This window comes from Theropithecus gelada, chromosome 7a, assembly GCF_003255815.1.
Source record: "Theropithecus gelada isolate Dixy chromosome 7a, Tgel_1.0, whole genome shotgun sequence".
Classification (NCBI taxonomy): Eukaryota; Metazoa; Chordata; class Mammalia; order Primates; family Cercopithecidae; genus Theropithecus; species Theropithecus gelada.
In genome coordinates, this window is record NC_037674.1 from 52,684,147 (window position 1) to 52,702,928 (window position 18,782).

At 37.0% G+C, this 18,782-nt stretch overlaps 1 protein-coding gene across 2 annotated transcripts in view; it reads right to left on the reverse strand.

Annotated features, from left to right (window-relative positions):
- SCAPER (S-phase cyclin A associated protein in the ER) overlaps positions 1-18,782 on the reverse strand; it is a 583,444-nt gene that overhangs the window by 359,587 nt on the left and 205,075 nt on the right. For both annotated transcript variants that reach the window (XM_025390645.1, XM_025390644.1), the window contains 3 exons: positions 3,725-3,806; positions 1,811-1,963; positions 738-845 (listed from right to left, as the gene is read on the reverse strand). In XM_025390645.1, coding sequence (XP_025246430.1) covers positions 738-845; positions 1,811-1,963; positions 3,725-3,806 — 343 coding nt within the window. The remainder of the gene's footprint in view (positions 1-737; positions 846-1,810; positions 1,964-3,724; positions 3,807-18,782) is intronic.

Below are 18,782 nucleotides of genomic sequence, written 5' to 3' on the forward strand. Positions count from 1 at the left end.
TTATACATATGTAAAAATTCATCAGCTATATACTTGAGATTTGTGTTCTTGACTAATGAATGCCATACCTAAAAAAAAAAAAGTTAAATATACACATGCACCTACATAAAGGGACCTGCCCTCAAAGAACCCACAAAAACTTTTCCTGGATGGCTTAAGAGTTGCTTAACAAATATGAATTTCTTATTCTTGAGTAGTTTTAAAAATTTACTATAATAAACAGGACAGCAAATTCACAGATTATCTAGCTATGTCATCCAAGTTTCAAAAAGAGTTAAATGAAAAATATTCATATATATATTTATACAAATCTAAATTCCATGTTGACAATAATTATGTGTGAAGAAATAATGAATTTCCAAAAGCTTCTCAATGGTATACTGATCCAAAATTATCCTCTTAAGTGAAATTTATGTGGTTAACTGTTTTCCAAGAAATGTGGCATGTCACTGAGTAATTATTTTCCTGCATTATTAAAATATCAATATACCATAACCTTTCCTTATACTGAAATTATGTAAATAACAGCATTAAATTCTTGTTTCTATCTTTCTTGTTAAATTAATATATACACTAAAATAATGACACATTTGTACACTATATTATAGTAGCTAGTAAGTGCTAAATTTAGTTTTAAATAATCATAGAAATAAATACAAACATGGAATTTTTTATAATAAAACAGCACATATTGGGTACTCAATAAACAACTGTAAATGAACAAAAATAAAGTTTACCACTTCTTCATCTGAAAGTTCACGCCCCTGGATGCTGCTATTCTCTCTCACAGCTTGCTGGTGTTTTCTCCCTTTAACATGGCTAAAAAGATATACCTCCGAAGAGATCTAAAAGCATAAAATCAAAGCAATGTAACCAATGTAACATTATATGAATTTTAAACACTACACATTCAGTCCAGTATATGATATGTGAGTTGAGATCCACCTAGTATTTACATATTAGTCTTAAAAATAGTTTCCTCAAACATAATTCTGAGAATCCTCTAGAAGACAAATGGTTAAAAAGAAGACTCAGGAGGCTGAGGCAGGAGAACCGGGAGGAACCCGGGAGGCGGAGGTTGCAGTGAGCCAAGATCGCGCCACTGCAATCCAGCCTGGGTGACAAAGCGATACTTGTCTCCAAAAAAAAAAAGACATGCTATAGTCAGCCTAAGAGGAAATTATTTCCTCTAAGTTTGAAGATTCAAGTCTCAGCAGTGAAAATGTTGTTTTCTTTTTTTAGACCTAGTACCCCAAAAATACTGACTTGGGCTATCACATTAAGCAGGTAATCATCCATTTTAATAGTAACTATATTCTTTAGCACTTTTACTGCTATTCCGAAATGCTGATGTTTCATTCAGAATCATGAAAGAAATCCAGGTCACTCAGCAGATGCCTTAGCATGAGTTTTATTTTATTTTTTGAAACAGAGTCTTGCTTTGTCGCCCAGGCTGGAGTGCAGTGGCACAATCTTGGCTCACTGCAACCTCCGCCTCCTGGGTTCAAAGGATTCTCATGCCTCAGCCTCCTGAGTACCTGGGATTATAGACATGCACCGCCATGCCCAGCTAATTTTTTGTATTTTCAGTAGAGACGGGGTTTCACCATGTTGGCAAGGCTGGTTTTGAACTCCTAGCCTCAAATGATCCGCCCACCTTGGACTCCTAAAGTGCTGAAATTACAGGCGTGAGTTGCCACATCTCTCCTGCCTTAGCATAAGTTTTAAAAGACCGGAAGAATATATTTCCATGGTTTCATAAACTTTAGAAGTAAACTGTATCATTACAATATTGATAATAACAACTTACCAGCACATTGCAGAGAGAACACTGCTTCTTTCTTTCATAAGGGGTCAGTTTGGGGGCATAATCAGTATTTGCATGTCGCCCACTGCTTAGCTCAGCAGCTTTTTCTTTTCTTTGTTCAATCTGTTCCATGTGCCTTCGAATACTTTCATCATGCTGTAGATGAAGTCAAAGTGCAAGAATTTCAAAAATTATTCAAATTATGGTGAGAACTCAGAAAAATAATATTTCCATTAAAACTTCAAAAATTATAGGAGAATGTCGTTTGTATGGCAACTTACACACTGAAGACAAAGCTTTACACAAAGCCCTTTAATATCACCCACATGAACAGTAATGTTTATTAAAGTGTGCTCCAGGATAGATATTAATAGGTGCTTTACAGAACAGGTTCCATGGTCAAATAAATTTGAAAAACAGTAAACTAAAGCCAAACAGGTTTTTAATGTAGAACTTTACAGAACTTCCAGTACATCACTGTGATCTATGACTCAATACACCTAGCTTTTAGTAGGCATCAACTTACAAATTATTTGCCAATAACATATTTTTGAGAACCACTTCCTGGAACCCACCATGGGAAATGTTAACCTATAGGTAAAGCACATGCTTATCCATACAGCAAGCAAGGTCCATCATGACCACTCCTATAACCTACTCCATTTTTATACCTCCAGTGACAATCCTGGGGGGAAAACACTATTTCAGACCTTTGTCCTTACACTCATCTATTTCATATGGCTAGGACGGCATCCCACCTACCTATCTATTTTACTCATCCTCCTTTCAAGATCCAGCTCAGAAGTGTTCTTTAAAAATCACTTCCCTGACCTCTGACACTCCTCATGTTAGACTAAGTGTCCTCTTCTGTGCTTCCACAGCATTTCATGTATGCCTCTCTCTATGTGGAGGTTATGTACTTAGCACCTGAATTTAAAGTAAATGAAGAGTTTCTTAAAAATCAGAACCATGCCTTATCTTTGCATTACCCTGCCTACCACAAGGCTCAATAAATACCTGCTACAATAAATTTAAATGAATGGTAAATTTCTAGGACTATACAAATAGTAAAATACGGTCTTCTAACTTAAGGGTTTTACTATCTCTGTGAGGAGCCAGCATGTAAATAACTGTGACATAATATGAAACATTCATACTGTTAGAGACTGCCTACAGGTTGTAGTAATACTAAAAATTTTCTAGAAAGTATCAGTTTATCATAATCTCCCAAGCTACGATTACGCAATTCATAAGCACTGAAATCAAGTGAAGCAAATCATAAGAAACATCTTTTAATTTACTTTTGAGTGATTAAAACCTATGAATATAAGAAGCCTACCAGTAATGCCTTCAAGTCATTAACAAATTGCTGGCCGGGCGCGGTGGCTCAAGCCTGTAATCCCAGCACTTTGGGAGGCCAAGACGGGCGGATCACGAGATTAGGAGATCGAGACCATCCTGGCTAACACGGTGAAACCCCGTCTCTACTAAAAAATACAAAAAACTAGCCGGGCGAGGTGGCGGGCGCCTGTAGTCTCAGCTACTCGGGAGGCTGAGGCAGGAGAATGGCGTAAACCCGGGAGGCGGAGCTTGCAGTGAGCTGAGATCCGGCCACTGCACTCCAGCCTGGGCGACAGAGCGAGACTCCGTCTCAAAAAAAAAAAAAAAACAAATTGCTTAGTAAAAACAGGAAATGTTAAATAAACTTCCTTAAATTTTTTTCCTCAATGGCTCTACCATATCAAAGTAAACTTAGTTTCCAGATATTGAGTTAGAATGATCATAGCGAAATCATATAAGCTTTGCTGTGCAAAGATTTAGAATACAAATTAATTCAATTTTTGCTCTACAAAATGTTGATCTCATGCTACACTGCAAGCCCTAAAATTTCAGTTTAAAAATATATAATATCCTTACCTTGAGCTGAATTTTTTTCTGTAACTCTTCCATAGCTTCTTGTTGAGCAGCTGTGAGTGCTGCCAATCGTTCTTCCCTGTCTCTGTAAGAAGACAGTAAAAATTATAAACTCAACTGCTTAAAGTAACAAATCTCATGAGGCTCAAAAATACAATTAGGACACATAGGCTTATACAGTCTAAAGGGCTATTTTTTTTTTTAATATTCTTCTTAGAGTGCCTACTAAATCCCAGGTATATTGCTAATTAAACGTTTGGGAAACAATAGAGATATCAGTTATGAAATGGACTTCTGGACCCAGGCATGGGTTTAAGCATTAGCTCAAAGACTGTCATTTGAATATGGCTGTTGAAAACTATATTTATCTCTATTCCCTTCCAAAAACACAATTAAACCACAAAAAAGAATAGAAAAGGCATAAACTCACAAAAACAAAGAAGAGGAAATAATCACAAAAAATGGACATCAATATTTCAAAAGCTGAGAAGCAATCCTGAGAAAGCTGAAATCTAAGCTTTCAGAGGGAAACTAATAAGCAAGGTGACTCTACTAGCAAAATTCCATTAAGAGTTCAGCAATTGAAAAAAACTATTCACTTATGAGGGAAGGGATAAAGGTTGAGGATAAAAATAAGCAGACTTGGAAAGCCTTAAAATACAGCAGGTCTCCAAATCTCCCCACGCCAGCAGAAGATGAAGAGATTACTCCCTAGAGGGGCTGAACAAAAGGACCTGCATTCAGGACAGAAGGCAAATTGGAGGTGAGATAATACACTGAAAACAGGAAGTTTAAGTGAAAATCTACATACTGAAATGGTGAGACAAGTAGCATCCTTCTATTTTAATTCATACAGCATGCATAGCCAGCTTTCCTCACCACTCCCCTCATGTATCCCAGAATTTAAAGTACAATAAATTAGAATAAATAAAAAGAAACAAACTGTTAACACACACACACACACACAATGTATAAATATATTTTCTCTTTTATTATCTTAGTTCTTTTAAAAATATAGAACTGTATAAAGAAATAATTTATAAGATTAATGTTTCATTTATGACATTTATATGTAAGATATGTGAAAACAGTAACGCAAGGGGAAGAATGAAAGAGGAGGCCAGAACTTTGGTACAAAGTTGTTCTATTTTAACAAAATTAATTTAGTTTTATCCGAAAGTAGAATATAAGTCAAGATGAATACTATAATCCAAAAAGCAACTATTAAAGTAACAAAAATAATTTTTAAATAATGAAGAAAATAATACAACAAAAAGTGGTTTAATAAAAACAAAAGGTAAAGGAGAACAAAAAAGACTTGAGACATATAGAAAACAAGTATCAAAATGGCGGACATAAATTCAGTCATACCAAAAATTACATCAAATGAGAATTGACTAAACATTCCAATCAAAAGGCAGAAATTAGCAAACCAGATAGAAAAGTAAAACCCAACTATGTACAGCCTACAAGAGACAGATATGAGATACAAAAACACAAAAAGGATGAGGGTATAAGAACAGAAGACATACCATGTAAATAGTAGCTAATTTTTGTATTTTTAGTAGAGATGGGGTTTCACCATGTTGGCCAGGATGGTCTCGATCTCTTGACCTCATGATCCACCTGCCTTGGCCTCCCAAAGTGCTGGGATTACAGATGTGAGCCACCGCGCCCGGCCAAGAACTTTATAATAAGTGAGATCACTTAAGATGAAAAAGACAAATTCCTAGGAAGACATGAATTATCAAAGCTGATTCCAGCAGATATAGAAAAATCTCAATAGACCAAAAACAAGGGGAAAAAAACTTAACTGGTAATTTAAAATCTTCCCACAAAGAAAAACCCAAGCCCTGATGGCTTTACTGGTAAACTCACCCAAACATTTAGAAAGAAATAATACCAATCCTATGGAAATGGTTTCTCAAATAGAGCAGGAAAGAATACTTCCCCTTACATTCCGTAAGGCCAGAATCGCCATAACACAAAAGCCAGACGAAAACATCACAAGAAAACTACAGATAAATACCCCTCATAAACATGCCCTTGGCAAGAAGCCAACAACATATAAAAACTATTATATATCATGACAAAGCAGGAATTAACCCAGGAATACAAGGTTATTTTAATATGCAAAAATTAATGTAACATACCATATTAATAAAATAAAGAGTAAAACCCATAGTCATCTCAATGGACCCACAAGAAGAAGGATTTCACCAAATTCAAAGTCCATTCATGTTAAAAGCTCTCAACAAACTAGAAATAGAAAGAAACTTCCTCAATCTATAAACTTTATCAAAAATCTACAGCAAAGATCATACATAGTGGTGAAAGACCAAATGCTTTCCCACTAAGATTGAGGACAAAACAAGGACACCCAATATCACAACTTCCACTGAACATTAAATACAAGGAGTGAACCAGTGCAAGAGGGCAAAAAGGAAAAAAAATAAATTAAAGGCATCCACATTAGAAATAGAGAACTAAAACAAACTTTATTCACAGATGCCATGAGCCTTTATGTATAAAAAGTACTAAAGAATAAAAATAATAATAAAAAAACTACCCAAACTAATACAGACAGTCCCCAACTTATAATCATTCAATTTACAGCTTTTTGACTTTATGATGAGTTTATAAGGACTTAACTCCATCGTAAGTTGAGGAACATCTGTAAGCAAGTTTAACAAGGTCATAAAAAACACAGTTGTAGGCCGGGCGCGGTGGCTCAAGCCTGTAATCCCAGCACTTTGGGAGGCCGAGACGGGCGGATCACGAGGTCAGGAGATCGAGACCATCCTGGCTAACACCGTGAAACCCCGTCTCTACTAAAAAATACAAAAAACTAGCCGGGCGCGGTGGCGGGCGCCTGTAGTCCCAGCTACTAAAGAGGCTGAGGCAGGAGAATGGCGTGAACCCGGGAGGCGGGGCTTGCGTGAGCTGAGATCCGGCCACTGTACTCCAGCCTGGGCGGCAGAGCGAGACTCCGTCTCAAAAAAACAAAACAAAACAAAACAAAAAAAAAAACACAGTTGTAGAATGAAATAAATTAAAATCCACTGTATTTCCATATACTAGCAAGAAAAATCCAAAAATGAACCAAAGAAAACAATTCCATTTACAGCAGCTTTAAAGAGTACTTAGGAATAAATTTTAAAAAGAATTGCAAGACCTATATGCAAAAAACTACAAAACCTTGTTGTCAGAAATTAAAGGAGATCTAAACAGAGAGAAACATCACATTCATGGACTGTAATATACAATAATGTAAAGATGTCAATCTCCCTAAACTGACCTATAGATTCAATACACTTCCTATCAGAATCTTGCAAGCTATCTTGCAGAAACTGATAAGCTGAACTAAAATTTATATGGAAAGGCAACTTTGAAAAAGAACAATGAAGTTGGAGAATTTATACTAATTTCAAAATATGCTATAAAACTGTATAGTTTTATAGCATATAAACCCTCCCAAGACTAAACTAGGAAGAAGTTGAATCCCTGAATAGACCAATAACAGGCTCTGAAATTGAGGCAATTAATAGCCTACCAACCAAAAAAGTCCAGGACCAGACAGATTCATAGTCGAATTCCACTACAGGTACAAAGAGGAGCTGGTACCATTCCTTCTGAAACTATACCAATCAACAGAAAAAGAGGGAATCCTCCCTAACTCATTTTATGAGGCCAGCATCATCCTGATACCAAAGTCAGGCAGAGACACAACAAAAAAAGAGAATTTTAGACCAATCTCCCTGAAGAACATTCATGCAAAAATCCTCAATAAAATATTGGCAAACCAAATCCAGCACTACATCAAAAAGCTTATTCACCACGATAAAGTGGGCTTCATCTCTGGGATGCAAGGCTGGTTCAACATACACAAATCAATAAACGTAATCCAGCATATAAACAGAACCAAAGATAAAAACCACATGATTATCTCAATAGATGCAGAACAGGCCTTTGACAAAATTCAACAGCACTTCATGCTAAAAACGCTCAATAAATTCGATACTGATGGAATGTATCTCAAAATAATAAGAGCTATTTATGACAAACCCACAGCCAATATCTCACTGAATGAGTAAAAACTAGAAGCATTCCCTTTGAAAACTGGCACAAGACAGGGATGCCCTCTCTCACCACTCCTATTCAACATAGTGTTGGAAGTTGTGGCCAGGGCAATCAGGCAGGAGAAAGAAATAAAGGGTATTCAATTAGGAAAAGACAAAGTCAAATTATCCCTGTTTGCAGATGACATGATTGTATATTTAGAAAACTCCATCGTCTCAGCCCAAAATCTCCTTAAGCTGATAAGCAACTTCAGCAAAGTCTCAGGATACAAAATCAATGTGTGAAAATCACAAGCATTCCTATACTCCAATAACAGACAAACAGAGTCAAATCATGAGTGAACTCCCATTCACAATAGCTTCAAAGAGAATAAAATACCTAGGAATCCAACTTATAGGGGATGTGAAGGACCTCTTCAAGGAAAACTACAAACCACTGCTCAACAAAATAAAAGAAGACACAAACAAGTGGACAAACATTCCATGCTCATGGATAGGAAGAATCAGTATTGTGAAAATGGACATACTGCCCAAAGTAATTTATAGATTCAATGCCATCCCCATCAAGCTACCAATGACTTTCTTCACAGAATTGGAAAACACTGCTTTAAAGTTCATATGGAACCAAAACAGAGCCCGCATTGCCAAGACAATCCTAATCGAAAAGAATAAAGCTGGAGGCATCACGCTACCTGACTTCAAACTATACTACAAGGCTACAGTAACCAAAACAGCATAGTACTGGTACCAAAACAGAGATATTGACCAACGGAACAGAACAGAACCCTTAGAAATAATACCACACATCTACAAACATGTGATCTTTGACAAACCTGACAAAAACAAGAAATGGGGAAAGGATTTCCTATTTAATAAATGGTGCTGGGAAAACTGGCTAGCCATATGTAGAAAGCTGAAACTGGATCCCTTCCTTACACCTTATACAAAAATTAATTCAAGATGGATTAAAGACTTAAACATCAGACCTAAAACCATAAAAACCCTAGAAGAAAACCTAGGCAATACCATTCAGGACACAGGCATGGGCAAGGACTTCATGTCTAAAACACCAAAAGCAACAGCAACAAAAGCCAAATTGAGATGGGATCTAATTAAACTAAAGAGCTTCTGCATAGCAAAAGAAACTACCATCAGACTCAACAGACAACCTACAGAATGGGATACCTGTCAGACAAAGGGCTAATATCCAGAATCTACAAAGAACTCAAATGAATTTACAAGAAAAAATCAAACAACCCCATCAAAAAGTGGGCAAAGGATATGAACAGATACTTCTCAAAAGAAGACATTTATGCAGTGAACAGACATATGAAAAAATGCACATCATCACTGGCCATCAGAGAAATGCACATCAAAACCACAATGAGATACCATCTCACACCAGTTAGAATGGCAATCATTAAAAAGTCAGGAAACAACAGGTGCTGGAGAGGATGTGGAGAAACAGGAACACTTTTACACTGTTGGTGGGACTGTAAACTAGTTCAACCATTGTGGAAGACAGTGTGGCGATTCCTCAAGGATCTAGAACTAGAAATACCATTTGAACCAGCAATCCCATTACTGGATATATACCCAAGGGGTTATAAATCATGCTACTATAAAGACATATGCACATGTATGTTTATTAAGGCACTATTCACAATAGCAAAGACTTGGAACCAACCTAAATATCCATCAATGATAGACTGGATTAAGAAAATGTGGCACATATACACCATGGAATACTACGCAGTCATAAAAAAGGATGAGTTCATATCCTTTGTAGGGACATGGATTCAGCTGGAAACAATCATTCTGAGCAAACTACCACAAGGACAGAAAACCAAACACCGCATGTTCTCACTCATAGCTGGGAACTGAACAACGAGAACACTTGGACACAGGGTGGGGAACATCACACACCGGAGCCTGTCGTGGGGTAGAGGGAGGGGGGAGAGATAGCATTAGGAGATACACCTAATGTAAATGACCAGTTAATGGGTGCAGCACACCAACATGGCACGTGTGTGCGTGTAACAAACCTGCACATTGTGCACATGTACCCTAGAAAAAAAATTTAAAAAAAGAAAAATCAATCAACTAATTACCATATTAACAGATTAAAGAAGAAATTTTATAGAATTATTTCCATATTTTTAAAAAAACACCAAAGCACTTGAAAAACTCAACATCCACCCAGTAGCATAACATCCCCCAGCTGAACTGCTGCTATACCCTACCACATAGGGCCGAGTTACTGCAGAAGTGTTGAATTCTAGATGCTAGTGCACCTTCCCCTTAAAACTGAACTGAAGTGGGTTCCCACTAATTGGAGACCTCACGCCTCTAGCACACAGAAACAGTTGACATCTCCCCCAGCCCACATACACTGCCACCCCCTCCCCCGCCAATACCACTGGTGAGACAGCACCTCACACTTCCAGGAGCTTTGAGCCTCTGGCATACCAAAGTAGTTGCACCCCCAGCACCACAGCTGATGCAGTACCCCCACCCCCCACCCCAGGGATCCAAAGACTCTACTGACCCAAGTAGTTATGCCTTCTGGGGCTGATCAGATATGGCAACTTGACTTCCAGGGATTCAGAACCACGACTGAGCTGTGTTCTAGGCCAAAGAGACACAGTGCCCCATCTACCGAAAACTGGACGAGTCCCCCTACATTCCAATCTGCTGAGGCACCCTACCTCTCCAAGGAGTGGTCATTGATGCATTGTTTCCTACCCCAAAGGGCCCAAGATACAGCTGTATCTTGCCATTCCTGGGTCCTTGTTGCCACTGGACCCAGCCTCATAGAGCCTAGGCTATTATATCAAGCCAGGGTCCCAAGTGACCACTGTATACCATGCTCCTCATCACCCAGAGCCTGAGCTACCATGTTACACAGTTGGTTCTGGATCCCAAATGGTGACTCTTCACTGCTCCCCAGGGATTGAGTCTCCAGATACACCTTCTTCCCCAGAATCATGCCAGTGCCCCCTCCAAGGTCAGAAGCATGGCAACATCCCAGCCCCCTGGGCCCAAGCTGCTGGGGTATGCCCCACAGCAACAAACCCTGTGTAGTGGGAGAACTGAATCCACTCATGCCTTGGAGAGAGAACCTATGCCTGAAGTCCCAGGTGCTCCAGTAGTTTCACAGGACCCTAAGCCCAGGAATTTGGCTCCACAGCTGCTCTGAGCCCCTGTGCCCTGCAACCCAGTGCTGCTGTGGCTGCCTGTGTGCAATGTCAGACCTGTTACCAAAAGAAATCCCCTCAATGAAGATTCCCTACTAGGGGGAAAACAAGAACAGGAAGACCCCTACAACCTTTGCCCTAATAACCTCAGCAGCCACCATCACTGATACAGACTCCTACAGTCTAGACCACTGAGGCACTCACAGTGTGCACTGACATTGATCACAACTTAGAAGCTACATGACAACTACACCACTGCACCCACACAGAAGCAGAGCCACTGTGTCCTATACCCAAGCAGTATTCCCAGGCCCATCTTCAGGTGAAAGTCTTCCCCTTCCCACTCTGTAAAGTTGGAAAGATATGACTGCACTATCAGATGTACAAACAAGGCAGGGTCATAAGAAACATGAAAAGGCAAGGAAATATGAAACCACTAAAAGGAAAACATTAACTCTCCAGTAACTGACCCCAAAGAAACAGAAATCTACAAATTCTCTAAAAAGTAATTCAAAATAATGAACTAAGGAAACTCAGTGAAACATAAGAGAATAAAAACAGACCATTCGATGAAACTAGAAAACTAAACCATGATCTGAATGAGAAATTCAATAAAAGAGATATTTTTAAAAATCTAAATAAAAATCTTAGAACTGAAGAATTCAATGAAATAAAAAAATACCACAGAGGGTTCAACAGCAGACTAGATCAAGCCTGAAGGCTTCTGAACTGACTCAGAAGAGAAGAAAAAGGAAAAAGAATGAAGAGAGCCTATGGGATACCACTAAGCAAACAAATATTCACATTGTAGGAATTCCAAAGAGGGAAAAAACAGAAAAGGCTTATATAAATAAAATAATTGGTAAAAAAAACCTTCCTAAATCTTGGGACTTAGGAAGAGACAGATATTTATATACAAGTCAATGAAGCTCAAAGATCCTCAGATAAACTTTAGAAGGTTCTCTCCAAGGTACATTATAATCCAACTGTCAAAACTGAAAAGACAATGAAATAATTTTAAAAATAGCAAGAAAAAACTATCAAGTCACATATAAGGGGATGTCCATCAGAGTATCATTGAACTTTTCTGTAGAAACCTTGCAAGCCTGGGGAATGGGATGACATATTCAAGATGATGAAAGGGGGAAAAAAAAATCTGCCCGCTAAGAATACTATACCAAGGAAAACTATCCTTCAGAAATGAAGGAGAAATAAAGTCTTCCCCAAATAAAGTTGAAGGAATTCACTGACACTAGACCTGTGTTACAAGAAATGCTTATTCAAGCAGAAAGAAAATTATAATAATTACCACCATGAATACATGTAAAGTATAAAACTCACTAGTAGACATAAATACTTAGTCAAATCAGAATACTTTGAAACTGTAAGTGTGGTATGTAAGCCACACATATCTCTATTATGAAGGTTAAAAGTCAAAATAGCCAAAAGTAACAAAAACTACAATAAGTTTTTAAGGAATACATAATATAAAAAGGCAACTATTGTGACATCAAAAACATGACTTTTGGGGTGGACAGTAAAAGTCTAGTTTTTGTATGTGCCAGAAATTAACTTAAAACAGTTGATAACAACTTAACAGTTGTTAAGTATAACAGTATAAGATGTTTTGTATAAGCTCACAGTAACCACAAAACAAAAAAACTATAGCAAATATACAAATAATAAAGAGATCATTATTTAATGATAAAGGGGTCAGTTCATCAATGGGACATAACAATTGTAAATTTACATGCACCTAACATTGGAGCACTAAAACTATAAAGCAAATATTAACGAACATGAAGGGAAAAATAGATAGCAATATAATAATAGTAGGGGACTTCAATACCCCACTGTCAACAATAGATAAACTAGAGAGAAAATAAATACTAGACTTAATTGTACTTTGACCAAATGGACCTCATATACACAGGCAGAACATCCCATCAAAAGCAATACATTTTTTTCTAGTCCACATAAATCATTATCCAGGATAGACCATATGTTAAACCACAAAACAAGTCATCTTAACAAATTAAAGAAGATTCAAATTGTATCTATTGTTGTTTCAAATCACCATGATATAAAACTAGAAATCAATAAAAGAAGGAATCCTGAAAATTTCATAAATACATGGCTATTAAATAACATGCTCCTGAATAAGTCATGAGTTAAAGAAGAAATCAAAAGGGAAATTAAAAAATATCTTGGGACAAACAACAATAGAAACACAACATAGCAAAATCTATGGGTTGCAGCAAAAGCAGTTCTAAGAGGGAAGTTTATAGCTTCTGCATAACAAAGAAAAAAATCAATAAAACATTAGCCTAAGGACTGGGGAAAATATGTACAGCCCATATATCTAATAAAGAGTTAATATCCAAAATATATAAAGAACTAGGCCAGGCATAGTGGCTCATGCCTGTAATCCCAGCACTTTGGAAGGCAAAAGTGGGCGGATCACTTAAGGCTAGGGGTTCGAAAATCAGACAGGCATGATGGCACACACCTATAATCCCAGCTACTCAGGTGGCTGAAGCACAAGAATCACGGGAACCCAGGAAGTGGAGGTTGCAGTGAGCCAAAATCATGCCACTTCACTCCAGCCTGGACAAGAGAACAAGATTCTGCCTCAAAAAGAAAAAAAGCAAGGTAAAAACAAAACAAAACAAAAAACAAACAAACAAAAAAAACAAAACCAAGCAAAACAGATATTAAAAAAAACCTCATAAACTCAATAGTAGAAAAACAAACTGATTTTAAAATGGGCAAAGAATCTGCCTAGACATTTCTCCAAAGAAGTCATAAAAATAGTCAGTAGATATATAGAAAGGTGTTGAACATCATTAATCATCAAGGAAATGAACATTAAAACCATTATGAAATACTAACTCACAACCATTAGATGACTGTTATCAAAAGGTCAAAAAACAAATGTTGGTGAGGGTATGGAGAAAAGGGAACTCTTTTACACTGTTGGTGAGAGTGTGGCTTGGTACAGCCATCTGGAAAACAGTGTGGAGGTTTCTAAAGAAATACAACTACCATATGACCAGCTGATTCCTCTTCTGACAATACACCCAAAGGAAATGAAATCACCACTTCATAAAGATATTTGCACTTCCATGTTTCCTACGGCATTATTCACAGTAGCCAAGATATGAAAGCAAACTAAGTGTCTATCAAAGAAACAATGATAAAGAAATTGTAGTATATATATCATTTAGCCCTAAAAGTAACAAGGCATTGCCATTTGCCACAACATGGATGAGCCTAGAGAACATTATCCTAAGTAAAATGAGCCAGACACAGAAAGAAAAATATTGCATGATCTCACTTATATGTGAAATCTTTTTAAAAATTCAATTATACAGAGATAGAAGACAAGATATTGGTTATCAGGGGTGTGCATAAGAGGGAGAGGGCAGAAACAGGGAGATGCAGATCAGAGGATACAAAACTGCAGATATGTAAGATGAACAAGTCTAGAGATCTAATGTACAACAAGAGGGCTACAGGTAATAAAACTGTACAGTATTGGGATTTGTGATGAATGAGATTTTAGTTGCCCTTGCCACTAAAACAAATAAAATGGGTAACTATCTGAGAAGATAGATATGTTAGTCTGCTTCACTATAGTAACCCTTTTACAATCAATATGTATTCTACAACAACATGATGTGTACCTTAAATAAACAACAAATAAAAACTATTTTTTAAAAAACCTAAGGCAGATATCCTTAATAGTTGTGGAAAGCATTCCTTATAAATAAGATGCACACTAACAAAACAAAAGGCATAGAGATGAGGAAGAAAACCCAAACTACATATTGGCAGATGATATGTTTATTTATGTAGAAAATGCTAAAAAAAAATCTAAGATTAATTATTAGAGTGGTTAACAGAACTTATCGAGATTGCTGGAAACAAAATTAATGGTATTTCTAAACACCAGCAACATACAAATTTAAAAAACACTTAAAGAGATTTTATTTATAATTGTGTAACCGGATAAAACAATAACTAAAAAAATCATGAAATGTGTACAAAAAATAAAATAGGAATAAACATAACAAGGATGAGAAAAACAGATGCAATGAAAACTACAAAACATTGTTGAAAGGAACTGAAGACACAAATAAATGGAAAGACATCATGTGTTCATGGACTGGAAAACTCACCACTGTTAAGATGTCCATGTAACAAACCTGCACGTTATGCACATGTACCCTACAACTTAAAGTATAATAATAATAAATAAATAAATAAATAAATAAAAAAGATGTCCATATTGGCTGCCTCATCCTTTACAAGCAGCCCACCCTGAATTCTCTCTCTTAGCGTATATGTTTACCAAAAAAAAAAAAAAAAAGCCATACTTCCCAAAGCAATCTATAGATTCAATGCAGTCCCTATCAAAATCCCAATGACTTATTTTTTACAAAAATTAAAAAATTCACATGAATCTCAAAGGATCCTCAAACCAAAACAATCTTGAAAAGAAAAAAGAGGCTCACATTTTCTGATTTCAAAATATGCTACAAAACTATAGTAATCAAAACAGTATGGGCTAGCATAAAGACAAACATGTACAGTCCAATGAAACAGAACAGAGAGCCAAGAAAGAGCGCCATCATATGTAAGTCAAATAATTTCGACAAGGGTGACAAAACCATTCAATAGAGAAAGGACAGTCTTTTCAACAAGAGGTGATGGGAAAACTGAATATGTGCAAAAGAATGAAGTTGAATCCTTACCTTACACCACATACAAAAATTAACTAAAACTGTATCCAAGATCTAAACATAAGACCTAAAACTATAAAAATGTTACAAGAAAATCCAAGGAGAAAACTTCACAACATTGGATTTGGCTATGATTTCTTGAATATGACAACAAAAGTAAAGGCAACAACAATAAAAATAGACAAACTGAACTACATCCAAATTTAAAACTCCTGTGCTTCAATAGACATTATCAACAAAATGAAAAGTCAACCTACAGAATGGGAGAAAGTATCAGTAAATTGTATCTTTGATAAAGGGTTAATGTCCAGAATACATTAAAAAAAAAACAAACTCTATGACCCAACAAGAAAATAATCAGATTAAAAAATAGGCAAAGGACCTAAGTGGTAACCTCTCCCCAACAATATAAAGAAATGGTCAATAAGCACATGAAAAGCTACTAAAGGTCATTAATCACTAGGGAAATGCAAATCAAAACCAGAATGAGACACCACTTCACACTCTTCAAAAAGGCTATTTTTAAAAAACAAAATAACAAGCATTGGTGAGGATGTGGAACCCTTGTGCAATGCTGGTAAGAACATAAAAATGGTACACCAGCTATGAAAAACAGTAGGGTTCTCCTCAAATAAAATAAAATAAAATAAAATTAGTATATAATCCACCCGCTTCACTTTTGGAATTAAAAAGCAGAGACTAAAACATGCATTTGTAACACCTGTGTTTATAACAGCATTATTCACAATAGTCAAAAGGTGGAAGCAACTCAAGTGTCTTTCAACAAAGAAACGAATAAATATAATGTGGTATTATACATACAATGAAATACTATTCAGTCTTTTTTTTTTTTTAATTATACTTTAAGTTCTAGGGTACATGTGGATAACGTGCAGGTTTGTTACATGTGTATACTTGTGCCATGTTGGCGTGCTGCACCCATCAACTCGTCAGCACCCATCAACTCATCATTTACATCAGGTATAACTCCCAATGCAATCCCTGCCCCCTCCCCCCTTCCCCCTCCCCGTGATAGGCCCCGGTGTGTGATGTTCCCCTTCCCCAGTCCAAGTGATCTCATTGTTCAGTTCCCACCTATGAGTGAGAATATGCGGTGTTTGGTTTTCTGTTCTTGCAATAGTTTGCTGAGAATGATGGTTTCCAGCTGCATACATGTCCCTACAGAGGACACAAGCTCATCCTTTTTTATGGCTGCATAGTATTCCATGGTGTATATGTGCCACATTTTCTTAATCCAGTCTGTCACTGATGGACATTTGGGTTGATTCCAAGTCTTTGCTATTGTGAATAGTGCTGCAATAAACATAGGTGTGCATGTGTCTTTATAGCAGCATAATTTATAATCTTTTGGGTATATACCCAGTAATGGGATGGCTGGGTCATATGGTACATCTAGTTCTAGATCCTTGAGGAATCGCCATACTGCTTTCCATAATGGTTGAACTAGTTTACAATCCCACCAACAGTGTAAAAGTGTTCCTATTTCTCCACATCTTCTCCAGCACCTGTTGTTTCCTGACTTTTTAATGATCGCCATTCTAACTGGTGTGAGATGGTATCTCATTGTGGTTTTGATTTGCATTTCTCTGATGGCCAGTGATGATGAGCATTTTTTCATGTGTCTGCTGGCTGTATGAATGTCTTCTTTTGAGAAGTGTCTGTTCATATCCTTTGCCCACTTTTCGATGGGGTTGCTTGTTTTTTTCTTGTAAATTTGTTTGAGTCCTTTGTAGGTTCTGGATATTAGCCCTTTGTCAGATGAGTAGATTGCAAAAATTTTCTCCCATTCTGTAGGTTGCCTGTTCACTCTGATGGTAGTTTCTTTTGCTGTGCAGAAGCTCTTTAGTTTAATTAGATACCATTTGTCAATTTTGGCTTTTGTTGCCGTTGCTTTTGGTGTTTTAGACATGAAGTCCTTGCCCATGCCTATGTCCTGAATGGTATTACCTAGGTTTTCTTCTAGCGTTTTTATGGTAATAGGTCTAACATTTAAGTCTCTAATCCATCTTGAATTAATTTTCGTATAAGGAGTAAGGAAAGGATCCAGTTTCAGCTTTCTCCTTATGGCTAGCCAATTTTCCCAGCACCATTTATTAAATAGGGAATCCTTTCCCCATTTCTTGCTTTTCTCACGTTTGTCAAAGATCAGATGGCTATAGATGTGTGCTATTATTTCTGAGGACTCTGTTCTGTTCCATTGGTCTATATCTCTGTTTTGGTACCAGTACCATGCTGTTTTGGTTACTGTAGCCTTGTAGTATAGTTTGAAGTCAGGTAGCGTGATGCCTCCAGCTTTGTTCTTTTGACTTAGGATTATCTTGGCAAGGTGGGCTCTTTTTTGGTTCCATGTGAACTTTAAAGCAGTTTTTTCCAATTCTGTGAAGAAAGTCATTGGTAGCTTGATGGGGATGGCATTGAATCTATAAATTACCTTGGGCAGTATGGCCATTTTCACCATACTGATTCTTCCTATCCATGGGCATGGTATGTTCTTCCATTTGTTTGTGTCCTCTTTGATTTCACTGAGCAGTGGCTTGTAGTTCTCCTTGAAGAGGTCCTTTACATCCCTAGTAAGTTGGATTCCTAGGTATTTCATTCTCTTTGAAGCAATTGTGAATGGAAGTTCATTCATGATTTGGCTGTTTGTCTGTTACTGGTGTATAAGAATGCTTGTGATTTTTGCATATTAATTTTGTATCCTGAGACTTTGCTGAAGTTGTTTATCAGCTTAAGGAGATTTTGGGCTGAGACAATGGGGTTTTCTAAATATACAATCATGTCATCTGCAAACAGGGACAATTTGACTTCATCTTTTCCTAACTGAATACCCTTGATTTCTTTCTCTTGCCTGATTGCCCTAGCCAGAACTTCCAACACTATGTTGAATAGGAGTGGTGAGAGAGGGCATCCCTGTCTTGTGCCAGTTTTCAAAGGGAATTTTTCCAGTTTTTGCCCATTCAGTATGATATTGGCTGTGGGTTTGTCATAAATAGCTCTTATTATTTTGAGGTACGTTCCA